The sequence below is a fragment of the Miniopterus schreibersii genome, assembly GCF_964146895.1.
Source record: "Miniopterus schreibersii genome assembly, chromosome: 20".
Lineage (NCBI taxonomy): Eukaryota > Metazoa > Chordata > Mammalia > Chiroptera > Miniopteridae > Miniopterus > Miniopterus schreibersii.
The window spans coordinates 11,385,922-11,407,501 of NC_138122.1; the positions used below are offsets into that span (position 1 = coordinate 11,385,922).

Sequence of the window (21,580 nt, forward strand, 5' to 3'; positions counted from 1 at the left end):
AGGGAAAAGATATTTGTGGAAAGGTACAAACGTATCTACGTTTGAGGAAGAGTAGGGGTGGGGTGCAGATAGTAGGAGGCTTTTGTGTGTGGATGTTGTGAGGGTGGAGAAGCTAGTAAATCTGGAGGGTTCCTGAAATTGCTAGTGGAGGTACCAAAGGGAGAACTTTGCTTGGTGGGTGATGCTGCATGTGGAATATTACAGGAACTGGGAGGACTTGAAGGACATTTCAGAGGTGGAGAAAGAGAGTACATGGATTAAGAGTGTATGCCTAGAAGGAGTGAGAGGGCCTCTATGTTACCACGAAGGTTCTGGGAGGGACTGCAGCGACGCTTGCTGGGAGGGGGGCAACGGTAGAGATGCAGTAACTTTGAGAGTTCTGTTAGAATCAGTGGGGTGCTGGGCTGTGGGGGGAGGGCTGTGAGAGTGCAGGTGGCAGGTGACCAGACTGGCAGAGATGCAGAAGAACAGAAGTGGGGTGATGTAGAAATTCACACAACATATTGAATGGGGGGACCACGCACCTAGTTCACATGCAGGTCTCCCTGCAGACAAAGTTTTCGTGAGACAATCGCTGTACAAGTTCATGACCCCAGGTGACTCATCCCTGCCTCTCAAGGCATACCTGAGGGTCTGTCTGGATCAAGGGCCCAGCTACAGCTGGCTGGACTTGAGGTGCTGTCGTTAGATAGCAGCAGGGGCTGTGACTCTGGCAGAACCCAACAGGAAGCCACCAGAAGGAGGAAACAGGCCACAAGGTTTCCAGTGGCCGCTGCTTTTGTACTTTCTAAGCTTACAGTCTGTCTGTAGTGCACAGTAAACACAGAGTAACATCTCACAAGTAATCACGAGTTTCCCCACGTTGGACTGAAAAGGACTGAGGGACCTGAGGCTGAATGGCCGTCATGGCGCTTGGTGCGCCCCACACAGCATGGGGCCAGAACTGTGAATGCTTCTCTACTAAAATGGGGAGAGAGAAAAAAAAGCCTTCTCAGTTTTAATAACTTTATTCCCCAAACTTCAAAAATGAAATTGCCAAGTTAAGAACTTGCCTTGAAAAAAAATTTCTAATTTATTATAAAGAAGGTCCGGGGCTTGGGAATTTTTTAATGCAGATTCCTAATTTTCCAAAGTGAGGTTCTCCTGTGCATTTGAATAGATTATGCTCGGTACTGCTAGCCCTTAGCACAACGGGAACATTATTAAAACGATTGCATCGGTCTCAGAGGAAGGGCTCTGCCTCTCGCTTCCTTTTTCATTTTGGGGACTTCATATCAGACACTGTCCTTTTCGACTGTAGAAGAAATTGGGTTTCCGAGGAGATGATCTAGAGATGTGCTCAGCTGTGCAGGCCTTAAGGAAACAAGTCATACTGAGTCCAAAGGTAATGAGATTAGACCTCAAGGAATGGGGAGGAAGTGGGGATCCTTTCCAGAGGCCCTCGCGTGCCGGCCCATGTTCCCATCAGGCCCGGCTTTCCTGAGGACACCGAGAGTCAGAGAGCAGCTGGCTCTCTCGGATAATGCATCGCCAGGGCAATGAAGCAGGGCTTCCCCTGAGAGGCGGGCTCAGCCTCTGGAAACGATAACGGGAAGAAGGCAGGAGGACAGAGCAAGTTCCCCGGCAGGAAGCTCACACGGAAGGCTTTCCTATGCGCAAGACACTCTCAGCAGCCCCCGAGAGTACGGAGGGGGTCCCTCCAAAAGCCGACTGGCCTCAGAGTCCAGCACTCGCAGGAGACAGCCTTTCCCCACGCGTCTATGTTCCGGCGACCTCAGCCACCTCCGCCCTCCCACCCACTCCATCGCCGCCCTAACTCCTGCTATGATTCCCTGTCCTGGTCCGTTTCCTTGGGAACCAGCTTGGCTCAGGGAAGCCCCATGGCAATCTCAGCATAGCCTAGTGGCCTAGCCAAGGCCATAAAAACTCCAGACCTTGGCTTAGTCACTATACCATGGATGCTCAGATTTCCTGCCAGATCTTCGTTCCTGGATCTCTGGGGTCACAAATAGGTGTGTGACTTCCCTGGGACAAATTATTCCCCTGCTATAAATGTGAATTTCCTCCCTCCCCCCTCCCTCCCTCCCTCCCTCCCTTCTTTCCCTTCTTTGAGCAATTTCAATGGTGAAGTATTGGTGACTCCTCAGAGAGGACAGTCTTCAGACCGTCCCTGTGTTGGGGAACTGGAGCCTCCCTTTCTCACCCAAAGGCTAGAACAGCTCAGTGGTGGCTTCCAGGGCGCTCAGCACCTTAGGGCTGCTGCCCCACCTCCACCCACTCTGTAGGTAGCTGGGATTTATTAAAGCTCAGCTGCATGCTGACGCTCCTCTACTTAACTCTCCTCAGATCAGCGTTCTCGGACAACACAGGCCTTCCTGCAACTCTCCTGCGAATCCCACCAAACTCAACTTCTCCCAGCTGCCCAGGCAGCAAAACAGGCTGGGGAGAGGCGGCAGCTCCCGGCTGCCCACTGGTGCTGTCTGACCTCCTGGCCCACCTCAGTCAGCCCGAGCCTCAGGTATGGGGGTGAGGGTCTTTGCCCCACCTGCAGGAAGTGTCCTATTGCCCCTTCCATCCCTGCTGTGGATCCTGGAGAGCAGCCTCCCGCCACAAAAGAACAGTCAAAATTCCTGTCTCTTTACCGACACGCCGGGTCCCTGAGCAGATGAGGGCATGGGTCCTGCATCTGCCCCGAGAAGGATGATGCTTGTCCCTGTCGTGGACCCTGGTTCCCAGGGCTCTGCTAGTCCAAGTCTCCTGTTCTTCATCCCTCTGTAGAGGGAAAGGGCCTGACAGGCTTTCAAACAGTGGGACGGTGTCAGTGCCAAGTCCAACCCGTGGTAATTCATGGAAAGCCACTGACATGGGCAGAGCATTTGCTGGATATGAGCAAGGGGTGTGGAGGAGAGTCTAGGAAGGAGCGTGAAGCTGATGTGGGAGCATGCTCGAAGGCTGGTGAATGACGAGCGGGGGAGGTACACGCAGGGGCAAAGGCTAGAAGTGATCAGTGCAAGGCCTGCAGGAGCCCAGCCCAGGGAAGCTGGGCCAGGCTTCCAGGAGAAGGAGAGGAGACAATGGGAAGATGCTGCCCTCAACAGGAGCTGCAGCCAGATAGGAGTCTCAGAAGGCCTGGGGCTCTGCCGTGTCTGAGCTGAGAGATGGGAACTGGGAACCAGAGGGAAGGGTTGAAAGGCACAGAGGCAGGCCTGGACTTTTTCTGGATAGAAGCTGAGCAAGTCCTAGAGAGAAGGGAGATTCCTCCAAAAGACAAGCAGAGAAGGGTGGACATTGGAGCTCCAGTGACCATGAATGGGGGGCTGGTACAAAAGAGCCTCTAATTTAAAAATTTCCCCAAACACTCAAAGGCAGACTCAATTTACCTGTATCTCCCCGAGTGAGGGGTTTGGAGCACTTGTCTGATGTCTGCTGTGAGTGGGAAGCAGAGATGGCCAGGGACAGGACCATGACTCGGTGCTCTAGGCAATGGTGAGTTACCCAGGCAGGATCTGAACCCCGTGTTTGTCAAATGCAGTAACTTCCTTCCAGGGTCTGTGTTCGCTTCCCCAGGCCTATAGAGAAGAGCCCAGAGGGCACCAGGCCCTGCCCTCAGCCCCTGGAAGGCCACGTACCCCTCCCATCGGTTGGTGGACACTCACCTGTGGACTGTCCTGGTAGGGTGGGGGAGGGACATTTTGCGTGGCCATCATCGTCAGAGCTGGGGCTGGGGAGGCATGTTGCATCATGGGATTGATTCACATCAAGGATCTGTGGCAGGAGAAAGGGGGCCACATGTTAATACTGAGCACAGGGAGCCCGGGAACCAGCAGGTGGACAGCTCCTCAGGCTGGGCCACCTGGACTGACCAGACACTGCAAGGGATGAAAGCCCTTTAGGGGAACAAATGGGAGCTGCGGGAGAAGCTGGGAGGGGCTTGCTGTGAGATTTGACTTGAAAGAAACAATATTCAAATCAGATGTAAAATAACCTATACAAAGCCATGCTTAGTTCAGCATCAGCTGGGGTGGGGGTTTGGGGGGATGACAGGGGGCAGGGGCTTGGCTGGTGGCAGCACAGGGTGGGTGGAGGCGGTACCCATAAGACAAGGTGCTTTCTTGTCCCAGGCCCTCAGAGCAGCCATCGCAGGGCCAGGAAAGGGAGGCCTGGGGCCTGGCCCTTCCAGCGCCAGTTCCCACAGCTCCGCAGGCTCCCGGGTGTGCTCACCACACCCCCTAGTGGTGGGAAGAAATGTGGGGCTCTGGTCCTCTCAGACTGGAGGGTGGAGGAAGCAGCCTGGGTAACCTCAGAACACCCGAGAGCCTAGGTGAGCGCCCCTCACCTGCGGGTTTTTCTAGGTGTGTGTTTGTGATGATGGCTTATAGAGGTGCCTGCCCATCCTAAGAAGGGAGGCTTTCCTTAGGCTTTGTTCAACGTAGAGTCACGGAAATATAGGGCCAGAGGAGCCATCGGAGCCCAATGGTCATCCCCCTTCTTACAGAGGGGAAGACGGAGGCCAAAGGAGTGATATGCGTGTTTGGGGGCCGGGGGCTAGTGAACAGGGATGGAACCCAAGTCTCCAGACCCCCAGTTCTTGGTTTGCTTTACTGTTTCCCCATCTCCCACCCCTCAACGGGAAGCAAGCTGCCCCCACTGGGCCTCAAGGTTTCTTCTTGAACCAGAACATGTTGCCTTAAGTGGAGAGAGCCTAGCCTGGCAGTGCCACCCAAGGTAACAGGATGCCCAGGGAGCCGTTTAGCACAGTAGATGCTCTGAAATATTTAGAGCTGGAAACCACAGGCTAGCTCCTGATACAGGCCTGTCCACTGGGGCAGAGAGACTCCTAAGAACCTCTGTGGGGTGCAGGCCTGTCCTCCCAGGTGGAGGGTATTGATGAGGTGAAGACCTCCGAGCACAACATTCGGACACCCTTCTCCTCCCTCTCCCCTCCCTGAGGGCCCCCCCAGGGCCTTACAAAATGTTCTCATGCCTGAATTCTGGGGGAATTTGAGGGCTTTCTGAGCTGCCTAAGTAAAAGGGAGAGTAAAGGGTGCTATGCGGTGTGCGTGTGTGCATGCGTGTGTGCATGTGTGTGTGCATGTGTGTGCACGCATGTGTGTGCCTTGTGTGCATGTGTGCGTGTGTGTTTGTTCTTTTTCAGGAAGAGGAGATAAGGTGAGTTCTAGCTGCCCTAAGTCTCAGAAGTACCAGGCATGCTTTGACTGTAAGTGCACATGCGAAAGCACCGGAAATCCAGGCATTCATTCAAATAATACTGCTAAATGTCAGCTGTGCACAATAACTGTTCGGGAGCTTTGGGAGGACAGATGAAGGGAGGCAAGGTCTTCTCTACAAGGGGCACTGTTAGTGGTGGAGGTGACAGTCCAGGGGGATAGAGGAAAGGGAAGTGAGGTTCCGGGGCGAGATGGCCTTTCCTGCGCTGAAGACCGTGACTGCAGGTGATTCCCCTTGGCCTCTGCTGCTTATATCTCACGCCTGGCCTTACTTCAGAAGCTGTGCCACCAGGATGTTCTTGCAATAGAAGCATCACACATACTAGGCACTGAGACCCACATTCCCAAAGAGGCTCAGAGGGGCAAGGGGAGCCTGTCTCTTCAGGGTGGGGACAGTGTCTGTCTGTATGTCTGGGTCTTTGTCTGGGGGTGGTAAACATTCCAGGGAGGCAAGAGCAGAGTGAAAGGGTTCCAGAGGGGAAGAAAGAAGATACAGGCTCCTGGAGACATCAGAAAGAACATCCAGAATGAAGGCTTTAGAGAGATTCAAATGGGTGTGGAGTCTCTCTCTTTTGGACTCTGAGGGAATAAAGGAAGTACGGATATTTCAGGGGTGTGTTAAGCTCAGCCTTTCCTGGAACTCTGGTAGATGAGGTAACTTTTGATGGGCCTAAGGGTCCCAAAGGCAGATCCCTTCCGGGGACACCAATCCCAGAAAGTGAACCTCCGTGGGGATGCAGTGCCTGTAGCTTCCAGCAGAGGGAGTCTGGGGGCAGACTCTACGGTGGGAGCCCAACAGGAGGTTTTAGGGGCAACTAGCCCCCTTCGACCTCGGGTCTGGGTCATTCTGTAACCTCATTCCAGGGTGAAAAAGTCCCAGTGAAGGCAAAGCGAAGGAAGTGCAAGGAGGAGGATTTGGGCTAAAGAGAGAAGCCTTTAATCTGCATTCTTTTGTTCACTGCCCAATGAATGGGAGGTCAGGTCAATTCAGTCCCTAAAAATCTTTGCAACAGCAGGAGGGCTGCCCTGCCTGGGGGTAAGGAGGGTGGTTAAGAGGGGTCTGCACCCACAAAAACCACTGTGAGCCTGGGAGGAGATTTTCCAGTCCGGAGCCTGTAGGCTGTGGAGCAGGAGCCAGACCTGCCTCAGAGGACACAGGACAAATTTTCCGAGAATGCAGATGGCCTTTGCCCCCCCTTCTCGGAGGTCACCACAGGCCACTAGACCACTGCCCCATTGCCCTCTGGGGGCTTCTCTTGCCAGAGAACAGAAGGCCTTTTCATCAGGGGCTTAAGTTTCCCTCCCTGCTCACTCAGGCAGAGCCCTGGTAACCCGAGCCGAGGGAGACAGGGGGCCGCCGTGCCACCTTCTCTTCTCCAGAAGCTCCCGCCACACAGGCACTGCGGGTCCTTGGGAAAGCCCAGCACCTGGGCCTGGGGCTGGAGGGGCTGTGCGGAGCCATCCCGAGGGCAATGTGGGGATCTGACTTCTCTTTCCTGAGTCCCCGCACATGGGGTGTGGGGAGCTCCTTGGGCAAGCTCTCTCTGGGTGCCTGGCCCTCTGGGGAAACCCACCCTTTCTGCACTTTGGGAGAGGGGAGGGGAGCAGCAGGCCTGAGCTGCAGAAGTCCAGCCAGGGCTTCTGAGCATTTGTCAGGGGCTGGGAGAGGCTGCACTGCCCTGTCCAGAGGCCCCAGTGCTGTTACCAGACACCAGGGCACTTGAGGGAGCACGGCCAAGACTGCAAATAGAGGACACACCAGGAACGATTTACCACAAGGAAATTTCCCATCGAGGAGAGGCTCACGTGGGAAGATTGCTTTTAATGCTGAAGACCTTTATTATATGACAGCTAGGAGGGGTAAAAACCCTAATGCAACACTCACCCCCGCATGATATCCAAGAAGGAATAATTTGTGTCACTGATATTATTATCAAAAGGAGCTACAAATGCAATTTTCCAGAGCTCAGGAACCAGTGAGGCAGTGTGCATGGGCTGGGGTGGGTGAGGGACAGGGAAGGACACCCCTTCAGGAGGTAGAAATGGGCAGCCCTCTAGCTCCCCCAGCTCTGCCGGTGAGGCCCTTAGTCTGGAGCCCAAACTCCAGCATGTTGACAAACAAGCTTAGAAATAAAAAGACGAAGCTCGTTAGGAGGGAGCTCATTAGGACTTGTTGACATGAAACCCATTACACCAATTAACATTCCATTAACGGCCTGGGGCACCAAGGGGTTAATGCTGACCCCAGTAATTGGCTGGAGTGCTGGGGTTGGGGGCTCGGGGCCTTAAGGATGAGAAACAGTATAATTGGGAACTCTCTGGCCAGCTGGCACCCAGCATCTTCTCTTGCTCCAGACCCTAGCTGAGACTACGCTGCATCCTGACCGAAGTGGAGCAGGAAGGAAGGGACCAGTCCCCTTTGGATCTCCAGTGTCCCACCCCATTGCCCCAGACTGGCAACTGGGCACAAGGACAAGGTGGGGGCATATTGCCACCCTCTTTACTCTGATAGTCATGCTTTCTTCATCCACCCCCCACCCCTTCCCCTTCTGGTTCAGTTTCTTATTCCCAAGGAACGACGTCCCCTCTCCTCTCTTGGTTAGATGTGACCCATTCTTACCAAAACTCTGGAAAAACTAGCATCCTTGAGGGCCCAGAGTCTAATTTATCTGAAGAGTGTTGTAGTTTAGGGTAGAGGGATGGGGGGGAGCACTTGTCCCGGGCCAGCCTGCCTTCCCTCCCTCCCTCCTTTCTTTCCTTCCTTCCCTCCCCAGCATGGCAGCTAAGAGGCACTGCCCAGGACCCCTTAGGAGCCCATCTCTTCTGCCCTCCGACACACAGGCAGTATTTTCATTATTTGCTGTCCCTGGCTACAAGTAGAGGCTGCAGAAGTCCCACTCCCTGTCTGGGCCTCATCTGTAAACTCCCATGATCTGAGCCTGTGCTTCGGGGGGGGGGGGGGGGAGTTTGGATTCCACACTCATCTCTGCCTCTTCCTGTGGCCTGTACAAGTCACTTTCCCTCTAGGACTGCAGAATGAGGGATCTCACCAGAATATTCTGAGAGTCTTTGCCCACAGCACTGAACGAAAGTTTCGTTGAATGGAATGGAAACAGCTGGCTTGCAGCTCGAGGCTGAGGGAAGGAGACCTCTCAGCCCCCAGCCCAGAGCCCCCAGGTGGTTACCAAGGCTCCCCCACTCCCGACCCCCCCACCCCCAGGAGGCCCCTCTGAGCAGCGGCCCAGGCCCTGGGTTCTGACGTCTAGACAGATTTGCAGGAGGCTGAAATAACACAATGAACTCAGCAGGAGGGACCAAAAGGCTGCATTAGTAACCAGGCTGGCTTCAACTTCTCCCTCCGGAGCGACAGTCTCAACCTGGCGCAAGCGGTTTATTTTCCTGCAGCCTAGAGAGCTTGGTGGGGAGTGCTGGTCTCGGCCCAGCGCCCTGCCCATGGGCCGCCTGTAGGTGGCGCCGCGGAGCCCACTTTAATTGCATTATATAATATAACCTGTTTACTAAATCGTGTAATCAGTCGCCTTAGGATTTACAGCTTTGGATGTGTGTAGAGAATTGGACTTTGAGTCAAATTTAAAAACAAATAAAAATGAGAGACAGCTGTTGCTGATAGTGTGATATTCATCTTTTGGAAACAAATTCACCCCACGGCTATAAATTATGCCTGGAAAAAAAGCGTTGTTGGTGGGAAGGAGTTGGCTAGGTCTCCTATGCTGGCAACTCAGAGCGATGAATCTTGAAATAACGGTGTCAACCTGTCACGGATTTCATGTGACTCTGTGGATTTATCTAAAGAAACACAGGCACGTGCCCACACACACAGAAATACACCCACCCGGGTCTCTGCAAAACCTGCTAAGGGCTAGAAATCGCTCGCTGAAAGGAACTCGGTGGTCCCTTCGCGTGGGCACATGGAGTCAGCCCTGGACAGTGACAGATGAGACCAGTGTGGGGATGGTGGAGAGGACAGGGCTGAGCGAGGGGATGTACCTGTGGGCTGGGAAGCTTTCAAATGTGAGGTCTGGTTAAAATGTTTCAAAATGATGGAAAAGTGAAGGGCCCTTGTGGAAGGATGGGAAAGGGATCAGCTCCCCAGGACCCGCCCCCTCACAGCACATCAAACATTGGACCTATGACTGGACTGGTGCTCTGGGAGCTTGGGGGTCCGAGGTGACAGAATGCAGTGGCCCTTCCCCCCATCTTTCTGACCTGGGGATTCTGGGGGCAAATGGGAGTTCTCTAGTCTGCTAAGACCAGGCTCAGAGTGTGGCATGGGAACCAGGGGCCAGTTGTGTCTGTTACTGAAGGAAGGACGGGTGGGGGAAGTGAGTGGGGTTTGCACTCAGCGTCAGGTCCCCTTGCTTATTACGTGTCCTAAAGGCTGGCTGGCTAAAGAGGCTGACAATGAGCCTCTCCACCGCTCCACTATGCCCAGGTCCCAGGGGACACTGCACCTGGCACAGAGCCCAAGTCCTTGCAGGATGTCCCAGCCAGGAGGGCCACTCCCCCGGTGCCCTTCCGGTTCCTGCTTAGAATTATCAGTGGGAAATAATTCTGTCCTCACTCCAGCCAGAAGCAGAGATGGCAACCAAGACAGAGGGCAACTCAGGCCCTTTGGCCACCACAGCTCTCGGTATGAATTGTCATTTGCTACCTTTCTGGGAAGCCTGCTTGGGAGGTGGCACCAGGTCATGCCCTATTATTATGATGCTGGTCTCCAGGGAACGGAGTGGAGACAGAGCAGAACCAGCAAGAGCTTGGGCTAGGATGGCTGCTCCTAACTCCCTGAGTGATGTGACAATCTCTCCCCATCTCCTTCAGCCCTTAACTGCCTTGGGGAGTGAACGGTCTTTGGAAGGGGTATGAGCCTCTGTGAAACCACAAAACTCAGAGAACCCTCCTGCTCCCATCCCAAGAGTGTGGCCTGTGTCCTCCTTCCAAAGGCCTCCATCTCCTCTCCTTTCCCTGCCCCCGAGGCAGTTTTTCTGTTTGCTCTTTATCTGGACTAACAAAAGGCCCCTGTGTGGCTGGGTCAACAGGTCACTTATGCCCTGACTGACCCCAGCTTGGAGAGAGCAAAGGCTGGGCCGGAGAGACCCAGTTCTGGGGGAGGGGAGCTTTTATCCCCCATCCCTCTGTGCCCACAGTTTCAGGAGCGCTTAGTGGTCACACAGGCAGAGGATTTGACTGCACCCTGGGAGGGAGTGGGGTGCTGGGGGGTCACACACCCACATCATTCTTGTCCCTGACCAGTTTCCAGAGAGAAGCCCCCAATCTCGCCCTGATGCTTCCCGCCAGGCCCCTCTGATTCAGGGGCCTTCCAGGCACTGAAGGGCCCAGGGCCCAGGACTCCAGCTTTCCCTCCTTTACTCCCCAGTGTAGCTGTTTTTTCAGTCTGGCTTCAAAAAGTGGATCAGACTCAGAATTAGGAGAGCAAACCATGCTCTGCCCAGCCCTCTGCGCCTGGCTCTGCCTCTCCACGGAGGACCAGAAAGTGGCAGAGCCGCCCACTCCCTGTCCTGGTTGTCACACCTTTTCTGGCTTCAAAAAGCCGCTGATATATTTTACAAACTGAAACAGCAATTTAATTCCCCCTGATAGCGGCAATTGTCCATTAGATCTTCCTACTGAGGAGCTTAACAATAATTCCTTTCTTCCAACTGCTTCTTCCTGATCTGAGAGCCAGTCCCGTAAGAGTGGGCGGGCGAGAGTTTTACCATTACCCCCCCCCCCCCCCCAGCTCTTAGCGTCTGATGAAGATTCTCATCTCCTTAAGCACTTTACAACCTGGCGATTCTCCCCCTTTTGGTTCCTTTAAACAAAATCAAGCAAGCAAGCAAACAAACAAAAACCCAGAAGGGGAGGGAAAGCATGCTGGCTGTGAGGGTAAGCATGGCCCTCGCCTCCTCCTCAGAGAGAAGTGAGTGCCTTCTGCCTGACTCCGTGGGGTGTGGCAGCAGTGACCCCGAGGGTCACCTCCAACTGCTGAAAAGTGGGCGCTTCTCTGCCCCCAGGGGCATCGCTGGTCTCATCCTAAATTCACACTCACCCCCAACCGGGTCCTGCTTTTGCCAGTGATGCTCCACTTAGGACCCCCTTCCCCTTCCAGCAGCCCCCTCCCTGTCGCTGCCTCCCAGGAATGGGGGTCAGCGGAGGGCACTGCTGCCTGGGGCGGAGTTCACAGGAGGGTGCCCGCCAATCCCTCTCCCTGTCTCACTCAGACCCAGGTTCTCCCCCATCACTCAGGCAACTCTCAAACCTGGAGTGGGGTTCTGCCCTCTCTTTTTCATCTCCAGCCCCTTCATCTCTGTTCAGACAGCGTGAGTGGGAGAGGTGGGGAGGGACAGGGACAGGAGAGGCCTTTTATTCAATTATTTTTCTTTTCTTTCAAGCCTCCAAGCGGCCCCAGTAGTCAGGGGCAGAGGAGGGCCCTCCAGCGCTTCCGTGGGGGCACTTAAGGTAGGTTGCCAGGGCCCCTGGGAGCCCGGCCTGCTCCCTCAAGACATCATCACATGCTCTCTTGTCTGCACACACAGAGAGAAACAAACCTAAAAATGAACCCAGGGACCGAAATCCCCTCGACAAACCTGATTCCCAGGTTTATTATTATTTGTCGAGAGCTGACAGCAGACGCTGCTCAGGAGCTGAGCTGAGAAAACAACACGGCTGGGCCCCTGAGACTCACAACTCAGCAGAGATGGACCCACAGCTCTGGAGCTGGGACCCAGGTGGAGGAGCCGGGGAGGCAGCCTGCTCCCTGCTGCCTACAGCTCCTTTCATAAATCCTACTCTTCCCCAGGCGGGCATGCTGGAGGTGGGTTGGGAAAGAAACAGGAGAAGTGAGGGGCCTTGGAAGGGGCAGCAGGGAGGGTCAGCAGCAGAACTGGGCTGGGGGGGATCCAAAGGCTAAGGGGCCCTGACACCTGTCCAGTCTGTCATTTGCAACACTCTCAGATTCTCCTGGAAGCAGAGGGTCCTACGAGGGTGAGCCAGGCCTCTTTTCTCTCTGAAGGACTGTTCTGTACCTTTTAGCTAGATGATTTCTGGTTCCATTTTTAAAAATTCCTCCAGAAAAAAAAATGGTCAAGAGTTGGGGCTGTGGAAACAAGTGGCCTACTAGGCTCAGTTTATCATGAAAAGCCACTCGTCCCTGATCCTTCCTTACTCAGCCAATGCATGTCCTTCCCCTTGGGCCTTGGTGGTGCTTCAGGTGAGCTCATGAGAAAAGGGGGGGGGAACCAGGTGGAGTCCACAGCAACGAGGCCAGCCGGAGGGAGGAAAGGATGCCGGCTGGGCTCCTGCACCTCAGGTCCCCACTGCTGTTGGAACGAGACCAGGGACACTGGCTCCGTGATCCTGATCTGTCAGGAAAGGCAGCCCCAGGGAAGGGAGGACAGTGGCTGCACAGGACAGAGAGTGACACTGGGCAGCGTCTCCATTCCTGGGCACTGCCACTCAAGGCCCAGCTGAGCGGATGTGCCCTCTACCACCCGATGAGAAAGTTTCCTCCACACCTTGCACCCCCTCTCGTCTGCCAGCAGGGCCTTCTGTGTTACACTACTGTGCCCTTTCCTCCACCAAAACTCTGCTCAAGTCCCCTCTTCCGCCAGGCCTGCCTTTGCTTTCCACTCGGGACCGTCCTTCACTGGGAGCCTGCTGTGGGACAGAGTCGGCGCGATGGCGCGAGTGGTTGCGATGCATGTGTCTGTGTGACGGAAAATCACTTCCCACCCCATGTCCTCATCGCCGTTAAACCTTATGCTTCCAGAAGACAAGACCATGGATTTGCCTCCTCAGGGAAACACGCCGTGCGCTGTGATTTCACAGGGTCGGGGTCCTTATGGAGCCTGAATGTGTACACAGTTACAGTCTAATTTCTTTGGTTTACTGTTAAAATGGAAACCAATCCATCAAGTTTGGGAAGGATAACTTTAAGTCTCAGCAGTCATTTACACCTGAGTGAGAATGAGCGTGTTTCCCTGGAACAAATATTGACAGGGGTGAGATGACAATGCAGAATTAATGACAACCGCCATTTAGTGAGCCCTCACCATGCACCAGGCATTAGACCAAGCTTCTCATGCAGATGGGCTTGTTCTTTTTCTCAACAGCTATATAGGGCAGGCGTGATGGTTACCCCTACTCATGGACATGAAAACTCGGACTTAGAGAGGTTGAGAGAGCTTCCGAGTGTGACACGTGATCTGATTTCCGAGTCTGAATTTAACTTAGGAGTCTCGGGGTAGAGGCAGGAACCACCAAAGGAGGAAGGAGACCCCCAGAAAGTGGAGAGGAGAAAAGGCAAGGCGGCTGAGTGTGGCCCAACCAGTACAGGCTGGCCTTGGACTCCCACAGGCCCCGAATGTTGAATTGTATCATCCTGACATTGCCTCAATGTCTCCTGCAGCCAAATCTGGGCTTCCATCCGTCAGTTAGTGAGCACGCACTTGGTGCCTTTGGGTGGGGGGCCTGCCGAAACAGCAACAGTCCATTTCCACCATCCTGTGGTCTTTGGACAGCAGTGTGTATGCAAATTTATTTAAATATTTATTGCAGTTTTCCAAAATGAGTGGCAGGTGGAGAACTGCGAGAACTAATACCGGCAATAAGAAGGCGGGTCTCGCCTGCATAATATGCCCTAGGCCAAGGTGGGAACATTGAGCTGAAAGAGGCAAATCTCAAGTCTCAATGGTAGACCCGCTGGGCTGTGGGTTCACTTGTGAAGGGAAAGAACAACATTGAAGACAAGCATGAAACGATGGCAATACGGGGGCTGACGACGGCACCTAAGAGGCAGCGATGGGTGGCTGGGACCCTGAGCGTGGGTCCTGAGCTGTCTGGGAGGACCTCTCTGGGAGCGCGTGCTCCGCGACCCCACACTGCAGCGCTGGAGCCAGGGCTGTGACTCACACTGACTGAGGTGCTGCCAGTGTCCCCTTCCTCCCACCAGGACCCAGCTGGGTGGGGTGGGGTGGAAGGGAGCGTGCGGTCAGCCTGCTCTCAGTAACTGCCTCTGCTTTCCCCGCCCCGCCCAGGTTTCTCAGGGACCACCCACAGCGCACAGAAACCCCTGTTCTGGAGGGAACCGTGCCCATGACTCACAGGCTGAGGCACCCGGCTCTATCCTTGGAGAGCGTGCGTATCTGAGCAGTGTTGGTTTTCTCAAGTCGGGGGAGCCCATCCTTAGGGGGCATCCCATCTTTTGTCATGTCTCCGAGTCCTAGCCTTATCCCCCGCAGATGACCCTTCCAGCTTCCCTTTCATTTCAGGGTCTCCTTCCTCTCTCAGCCCCAAGAGATGCCAGGCAGCCGTCTGAAAGGGTGACAGTGAAGACACCTTCACAGGCCTGCCGTGGGGTGATGACCCAAACTCTCCGAAGCAGGCAACAATGAAACAGTGCAGGGGACCAGAGCTGTGTCCCACCTTCCGCTGGCGTCTGGCTGTCCCCTACCAAGCCCCGTCCCCTTCCACCTCCAGCCCTGGAAAGGGGTCCGTAGTTCTCTGGCTTCTAACAGGGAAACCCTTAGTCATATGCTGGCCCTTTCTGTACTCAGGCCCCAAGGAGAAGCGTTTCATATTAGCAACAGAACCTCTGACTACTGGCAGCTTGTCTGAAAATTATAGCTCTCATCCAACCTTAACTCTGCTTTTTGCGATGACAGCTCATTTCCTATCATCGTGGTCTCAGTGGAGAGAAAGTCCAGCATTTGATACCGAATCTTTTTGGACTTGAAGTTCAAGATTGTCCCTCTTCTTTCTCACTTCTCAGGGCAGGGCAAGGACCAGGGATGAAAAAGAGGGAGAAGACAATTTTGTCCAAAAGTGGACTCTGGCCCTCAGGGACCAATTAGGACGCTCTGACTCAGAAGAGAACGATCCTCTGGGATCTGAGCGCTTGGTGATCTGGACCTTCAGTGTCTGGCCCTCGGGGAAAAGGGGTGGAGCATCTCGACTCCCAGATCTGGAGGTTCTGTCACAGCAGGTTGGTCTGGGCAGCCAGGGTTGCTGCGCATGAGGTGCCTGCTCCCTGAGCCAGCCTCCGGTGGAAAGGAGGAGTCAATGGAAATTCTCATCCAAGCTGCCACCCCAAGGGCACGAGGTGGCCTAAGGCAGGGGCAGGTTCCTGCTATGGGCAGCATCTGCTGTCTCTCTGCTACTGAATGAGACATTTGTCATGGTCAGGGATCTTCTCACCAACAGGAGCTGTGTGTACATGTGAACTGGGCAAGTGAGGGGAGTAGGGAAGGTGGGCAGAATGGGGTGAGAGGAAAGGAGGCCCATTGAAGAACGATTGGGAGGGTCAAGGAGAGAAGTCCCCAAGGGAAACATTCAGGGGATGCTAAAGAATGGAGTGTTTGGGGAACTGTCCGCAGGAGAGGCTCGTCACCATGGCTGCCCTACAGCTCGACCTGAGCTTTCCCCTCACTTCTCACTCCTTACGCTCTCCCGAGCCCCAGGGCTCTAGAACAGACTGCAGGAGGGGGGCAAAGGGGAAGCATCCCGAGCCGTCATGAGGCCTGATTTCTTTCCTTTCAAACAAGAAAAACCTACTGAGTCCATGCAGCAAGTTGGAAATAGGGATCCAATTTGAAAGCAGGTCCCAAGTAACAAATTCAATAATCACTTACTGCACACCTACTATGTGCCAGGCTCTGTGCTGGGCAGAGGAAGTGTCAGAAGAACAAAACAGAGGCAACTGAGCAGAATAAATAAAGAAGCAATGAGACGAAAGTGTCCCTGAGCTGCCGCAAGACAAATGACTTCAGATTTAAAGGTTCCCAGGGATGGAGAGTAATGAAAACGAAGGGAGCAAGTAAACCTCCAGCCTCGGCGCATGGTGGTGAAACTTCAAGACATTAAAAAGAAAAGAGAACATTTCCATAAATTCTCATTGCAAGACGAGAAATAAGGCAGTGCAGCATCGTCTTTGAGATCTGAGAGAAACGGCGTTTGAATGTGGGATTCTGAGCTCAAGACAAGTTTGAAGACAAAATAAGTCCGCTTTGGGCGCGTGAGAACTCAGCTCATTCCTGCCCACCAGCACCGAGACGCGGTCTTCCAGCAGCACGGAGTGGTGGGAGGAGTGCACTACGTCCACACAACCTGGGCTCGGGGCCCAGTGGGACCCAGTGGGAGGGCGAGGGGGCAGGCCACTACCCCGGGGGACTCGGAAGGTTCTACAAAGAATTTCATTTCCTTTTCCATGGTCAAGTCACACTGTGCACATCTGTAGTTGAATATTTCCACTTTATAACACCCTATAGTCAGGATGCAGAGGTGACTGCAGTTACATAATAGAATATTAATCTTCCAAATCTTAATGTAAAGATACTGAATATACTACTATACTAAAATATAGTATAATTATATATAATACTATGTGCTTATACCGTATAATATATGTACTATATTATACATAATACTCTTTATTAAAAATAGGTAATATCAAATATCATTTGATAAAAATGATAAAACTTACACAAATCGGGAGGGGAGAATGTGCTACTTTCCCCAGCCTTCATAGCAGGGAGCTAATAGATAAACACATAAATTCAGAAAGAGGGGCTTAAATATATTATCTAACATAATAAACATTGGTCACCAAATAAAATCAGATCTGTTGTTCATTGCAGGAGGCAGCATGTTGGAGCTGCTGGGCAGGCACTTGGAGGGGGACTATGTTTAATGAGCATTTACCATGTGCCAGGTAGCGTATGAGGGGCTTCCTAGAGCATCATGTTTAATCCTCACAGAGCCCTATGAGGTAAAAAAAAGATCATTCCAATTACATAAAGACAAGGTTGGTTAGAAAGCTTCAGTTACTTAACTTGCCCCAAATCCCCATGGCAGAGCTGGGATCTGAGTCTGAGTCTGCCTATTTCCAAAGTCCCTGCTCGGTAAATACGTGTTAACTGATTGATAAGAGGAAGAGTGTCTCCTCCAAACTGGGATATGACTAAGCCCATTCCCTTCCTGAGCCCCATGCATGGAATCAGTCCGTCCACTCAGTCCATGGACATCCAGACACACTGGCTGGCCCTTGGGAACTAGGCTTCACATTGGCCCACATGGGACCCTGAAAACTGCCCCTGGGAGGGTATCAGTGGCTGAGGTTCCCTTTCGCACAGCTCTGAGCACTGGCATTGCTTCCTGAGGACACAGCCCTGCTGTGCCAGCGCTCAGAAGGAGATGGGCTGGGATGGAGCATCAGTGCAGGGAGGAAGAGAGAAGCTGTGGTCCCCTTGTTCTTGGTTTCTAGGTGCTCAGCTCTAACCCTGTCCTCCGCCAGCCTCAGGGCTCATGAATTGCTCTTGCTGCAGCTTGGATGTTGCCCCTGGCCTCTCCCCTGTCTCCCTACATGCCTCTGCCTCTCCCAAGCCTCTGACTTAGGGGAGGCAGGCCGGCCCAGGGGGTCTGTATGTTGGTTAGGGTTTGTCATTGGCATGTGGAGATCATTAACAGGCTTATTTTAAAGTTATAATTGCCAAATGTAAAAGCTCCCCAAACTGATGTGCAATTGCTACCCCTTCCACCCCAGCCCTTCCTTTCTGGTACCAGCTTTGCAAGGAGAGAATCAGAAAATAAAAAGGGGGTGGATTATGTAAGCAAAACGATTTTAGCAAAAGAGAGCAAGAGAGCTAACGATTTAAGTGCGACAGCTGGTGGCTCCTCTGATTGCTGCGCTTCCAGCAGTAGCTGCAGAAACTGCCCCTGCCGACTGCACCCCTCCGAGCAAGTGTCAACTGTACTTAGTTCCCAGAACAGACCAGACTGACACCCACTTGGCAAGACAGTTCAGTGGTCAGTGTGTGCGCACGTGTGTGTGTGTATCTGTGTGTGTGTGTGTATATCTGTGTTATTTCTGTGTATGTGGGTGTGTATCTGCATGTGTGTATCTGCGTGTGTATCTGTGTTTGTTCTGTGTATGTGTTTGTGTGTATATCTGTATGTGTGGATCTGTGTGTGCATGTATCTGTGTGTGTATATCTGTGTGTATCTGTGTGAGTGTGTGTGTATATATCTATGTGTGTGAGTGTGCACATCTGCGTTTGTATCTGTGTGTGAGTGTATGTGTGTGTGTATATATCTATGTGTGTGAGTGTGCATATCTGTGTGTACCTGTGCGTGTGCTGGGGGGAGGCAGGGGTGATCTTTGAGGCCTCCATCTCCTCCATGGACCTTCCATTCTTCAGAAAGAACCCACAGCGGAGTCAGCATTCCGTTGGCCCTTCCCATCCTCCATATGCTACCCTGTGGAGAGGGCAGGGGCACCTCCTTGATCCCAGGCACTTTTCGGCCTTTTTGGGCTTCAGCAGCTCCCTGTGTTCTTCAAGCCCCCACCACAGCACTGTTTGCACTGAGTTCCCTTCAACATCACTGAGCACACAGGCTCCAAAAGTTGTCAAAAAGATTGTCAACCTGTCTCCCAAATGGGCATCACCCAACCCACACTCACCAAAGCCTTGGCCCCCCTAGATATGCCTTTGTCCCTGGCTTTCACCTCCAGGAACCACAGCAAATTCCAGTGTGCCCCCCACCCCTTCATGCAGCTAGAACACAGAGCTCCCCAAACAGCCAGAGGGCATGGAAAGAGGACAGTCACCACTGGCCAGTTCTGTCCCCTTGAATATCTGAGGCTTCACTAACTCCCTTCTTGGGAGCCAGGCCCAGGAACATTCATCTTTCTAGTAAACTCTCTCCCTCTGTCCAGGGAAATCAGCTTTTGTGGGGATTTTGGCAAAGATGACTGCCCCCCAAATGATGGCTGATGGACTGTCAGGTCACGTTGGTCCTAAGATGTCAGGAGAACTCATAAAATCCTGGGCAGGGTCCTTTGAGTCGGGGCCCAATCTCACCATAACAGGTCCAGCCCTCATCACGGCACACTGGGAGGAAAAAGGTGGTTTGGGTAACTGGATTTCCAAATCCTGCCTATGCTGATGCTCACATCTCCCAGATCATGAAATCACTTAAGGGATTTAAAAACCCTATCTGATAAGAGGATTAAACGAGATTTTCTATTCAAAATGCTTTCTACATTCAAAGAACAATTTCCAGAGTTCACCAGAAACACCTGGGGTGCAGTTTCCTCCCCGTTCATAAAAAACACATGAGGTGCAGATGCTTGGGTCTCACGCTGGACTCGGGGAATCGGAATCTCTGGTGTGAGGTCCGGGAACTGCATGTTTAACAAACACCCCAGGCGCTAATGCTCGCTCCAGAGGGCTGTACAAATGTTCCCCTCGTCAGGAGAGAGCAGCACCCAGCCATCTGTATCGACAACAACCTATTGTGCACAGAATGTGCGGAAGAGGGAGGCCTGCGGGAAACGGCAGAGCCCTGTCTTGGCCTCAGGGAGGAGATATGAACAAACAATACAGACGGCCTTGTGCTTTCTAAGGTTGAACGTGCTCAGTGCCAGTTAACGTTATGGGCTGGTTCTCAGGCTTTCAGAAGAGAAATCATCTGCCCGGAGGGTTTAACTATGTATGGAAGGAGGAATAGATGCTTGTTACTGTTTGGGGATCCTGGCAGCTCTGCGATGGCCCTTAGGAGACTCACCCCCTCATCTCACCTCCAGCGGGGCCAGAGGTTTCTCCTGTGGGCTCAGCCAGTGCACCCGTGAGAAAAGGCAGGGCTGCCCTCAGAGGGAGGGCTGGAGGCTGGGCCCATCTGGAACTGGGCAGCCCCTCTGGGCCCTGCCTGCCTCCTCCCCAGGCTAGCTGCACGGGATCTATTCCGTTTGCACTGCCGACCTCGCTACCATTGTCACCGCTCAGGCCTCTCTCCTCAGTGTGGCCGCTGGGCCCACCCAGCGTTTCAGAGCCCAGACCCTCATCACAGTGAGAAGTGCCCCGTTGTCACCTGTGTAGTTTCCTGACACCAGGTGTACAAGTGGCCCCCACTCCCCGCAGTGTAGGCAGGGCTCAGTGATTCCTGGGTCCTTGATTTAAACTGTGGGGAACACAGAGGAAGAGGTAGAAGGTGGAGCCTTTTCAGACGTGTGGGTGGGTTTCAGAGGTCTGGGGTCTGGGGGTCCAGAGAGACGCTGATGGGTTGGAGGGGAGGGTGCCTGCAGGCAGCAGGGAGGGTCAGGAGGGCAATGGACCAGAGTGGACATTAACAGTGAAGGTCAGCCTGTGGCCTCAAGGTAGCTATTTATTTTTAGATTACAGTGAATTAACTTTATTTCTCAGTATTTGACATGGACCACGGTGTTGGGAAATTGAGGCTGGTGGTCAGCGCTGTTGTAAGGCCTGGCCTGACGTTTCCCAAACACTCACACCGATTTCACCCTGTGGATCAAGTTGCTAACTGGACTTGCTGAGGCTGTGCTTTGGCGGGGGGGGGCAGGGTCACGGGTGTGGCGGGGGGCTGCCTGATGCCCGGGGTATTCTCGGTGCAGCCTCCCGGAGCATCCTAAGCCAAGAGCCCCGGCCCCACACCAGAGGTAACCGTCTTTAACATGCACAGGTCCTTCCTAGTTAACACCAGCTTAGTCTCCCTGTAAAAGCACATTTGCACCTTAGTAAAGAATGTAATTAACGAGTGACATGACAACAGGAGATGCTAAACAGTGGCCCGGGCAGGGAGCTCAGCAGGAAAATGGAAATTTAGACGTTTGCCTGAATAAGACTTCCCTGCCTTCCTTCCAGTGTGTGTGTGTGTGTGTGAGACTGCGTGTGTGTATGTGTATGAGTGTGTGTGAGTGTGAGACTGTGTGTGTGAGAGTATGTGTGAGTGTGTGTGAGTGTACGTGAGTGTGTATGAGTGTGTGTGTGTGTCAGAGTGCGAGTGTGTGTCAGTGTGTGAGTGTGTGTGTGTGTGAGAGCGTGAGCACGCATTTGTGAGTGCACTGCAGGGAGGTGAGGGAGGCAGACAGGGCCTGGGGATCCTGAGGGAGGAATGAGTGCCTGGCTCCAGGAGAGAGGAAGCTGGGGGTGGGCACTCGGAGGGGATGCGCTGAGAGGGAGGAGCTCCAAGAGAGGCAGGGCGCTTAATGACTTTCCATTAACAAAAGCTCTCTGGGTGGAAACAGACCTCTCTCTGCACACCCCAAATTCTTCCCAAGGTGAGCTGAGGGTACTGGACATTCCAAGCAGCAGGAGGCTCAGCTCCTCGCATTGCCTGCCCTGGGGCAGCCACCCAGAGGGGCCCAAGGATCAGGACCAACTGAGAGAGAGTCTGTTGTGAGCACAAATTACTCCCGCCCACGCCTGCTCTCCCCTGCTCTTCCTCCTGCGGCGTTGTCCCTGAGCTCAGTGAGCGACTCCCAGTTCCTGGGCCACCAGGCAGCCAACCTGGGACACAGGTCAGACTCCTCCCTCCTCCAC

At 53.5% G+C, this 21,580-nt stretch overlaps 1 protein-coding gene across 3 annotated transcripts in view; it reads right to left on the reverse strand.

Annotated features, from left to right (window-relative positions):
- PKNOX2 (PBX/knotted 1 homeobox 2) overlaps nucleotides 1–21,580 on the reverse strand; it is a 257,258-nt gene that overhangs the window by 67,814 nt on the left and 167,864 nt on the right. For all 3 annotated transcript variants that reach the window (XM_081123538.1, XM_081123539.1, XM_081123537.1), the window contains exon 3: nucleotides 3,657–3,765. In XM_081123538.1, the coding sequence (XP_080979664.1) occupies nucleotides 3,657–3,743 (87 nt within the window). In that variant the 5' untranslated portion in view covers nucleotides 3,744–3,765. The remainder of the gene's footprint in view (nucleotides 1–3,656; nucleotides 3,766–21,580) is intronic.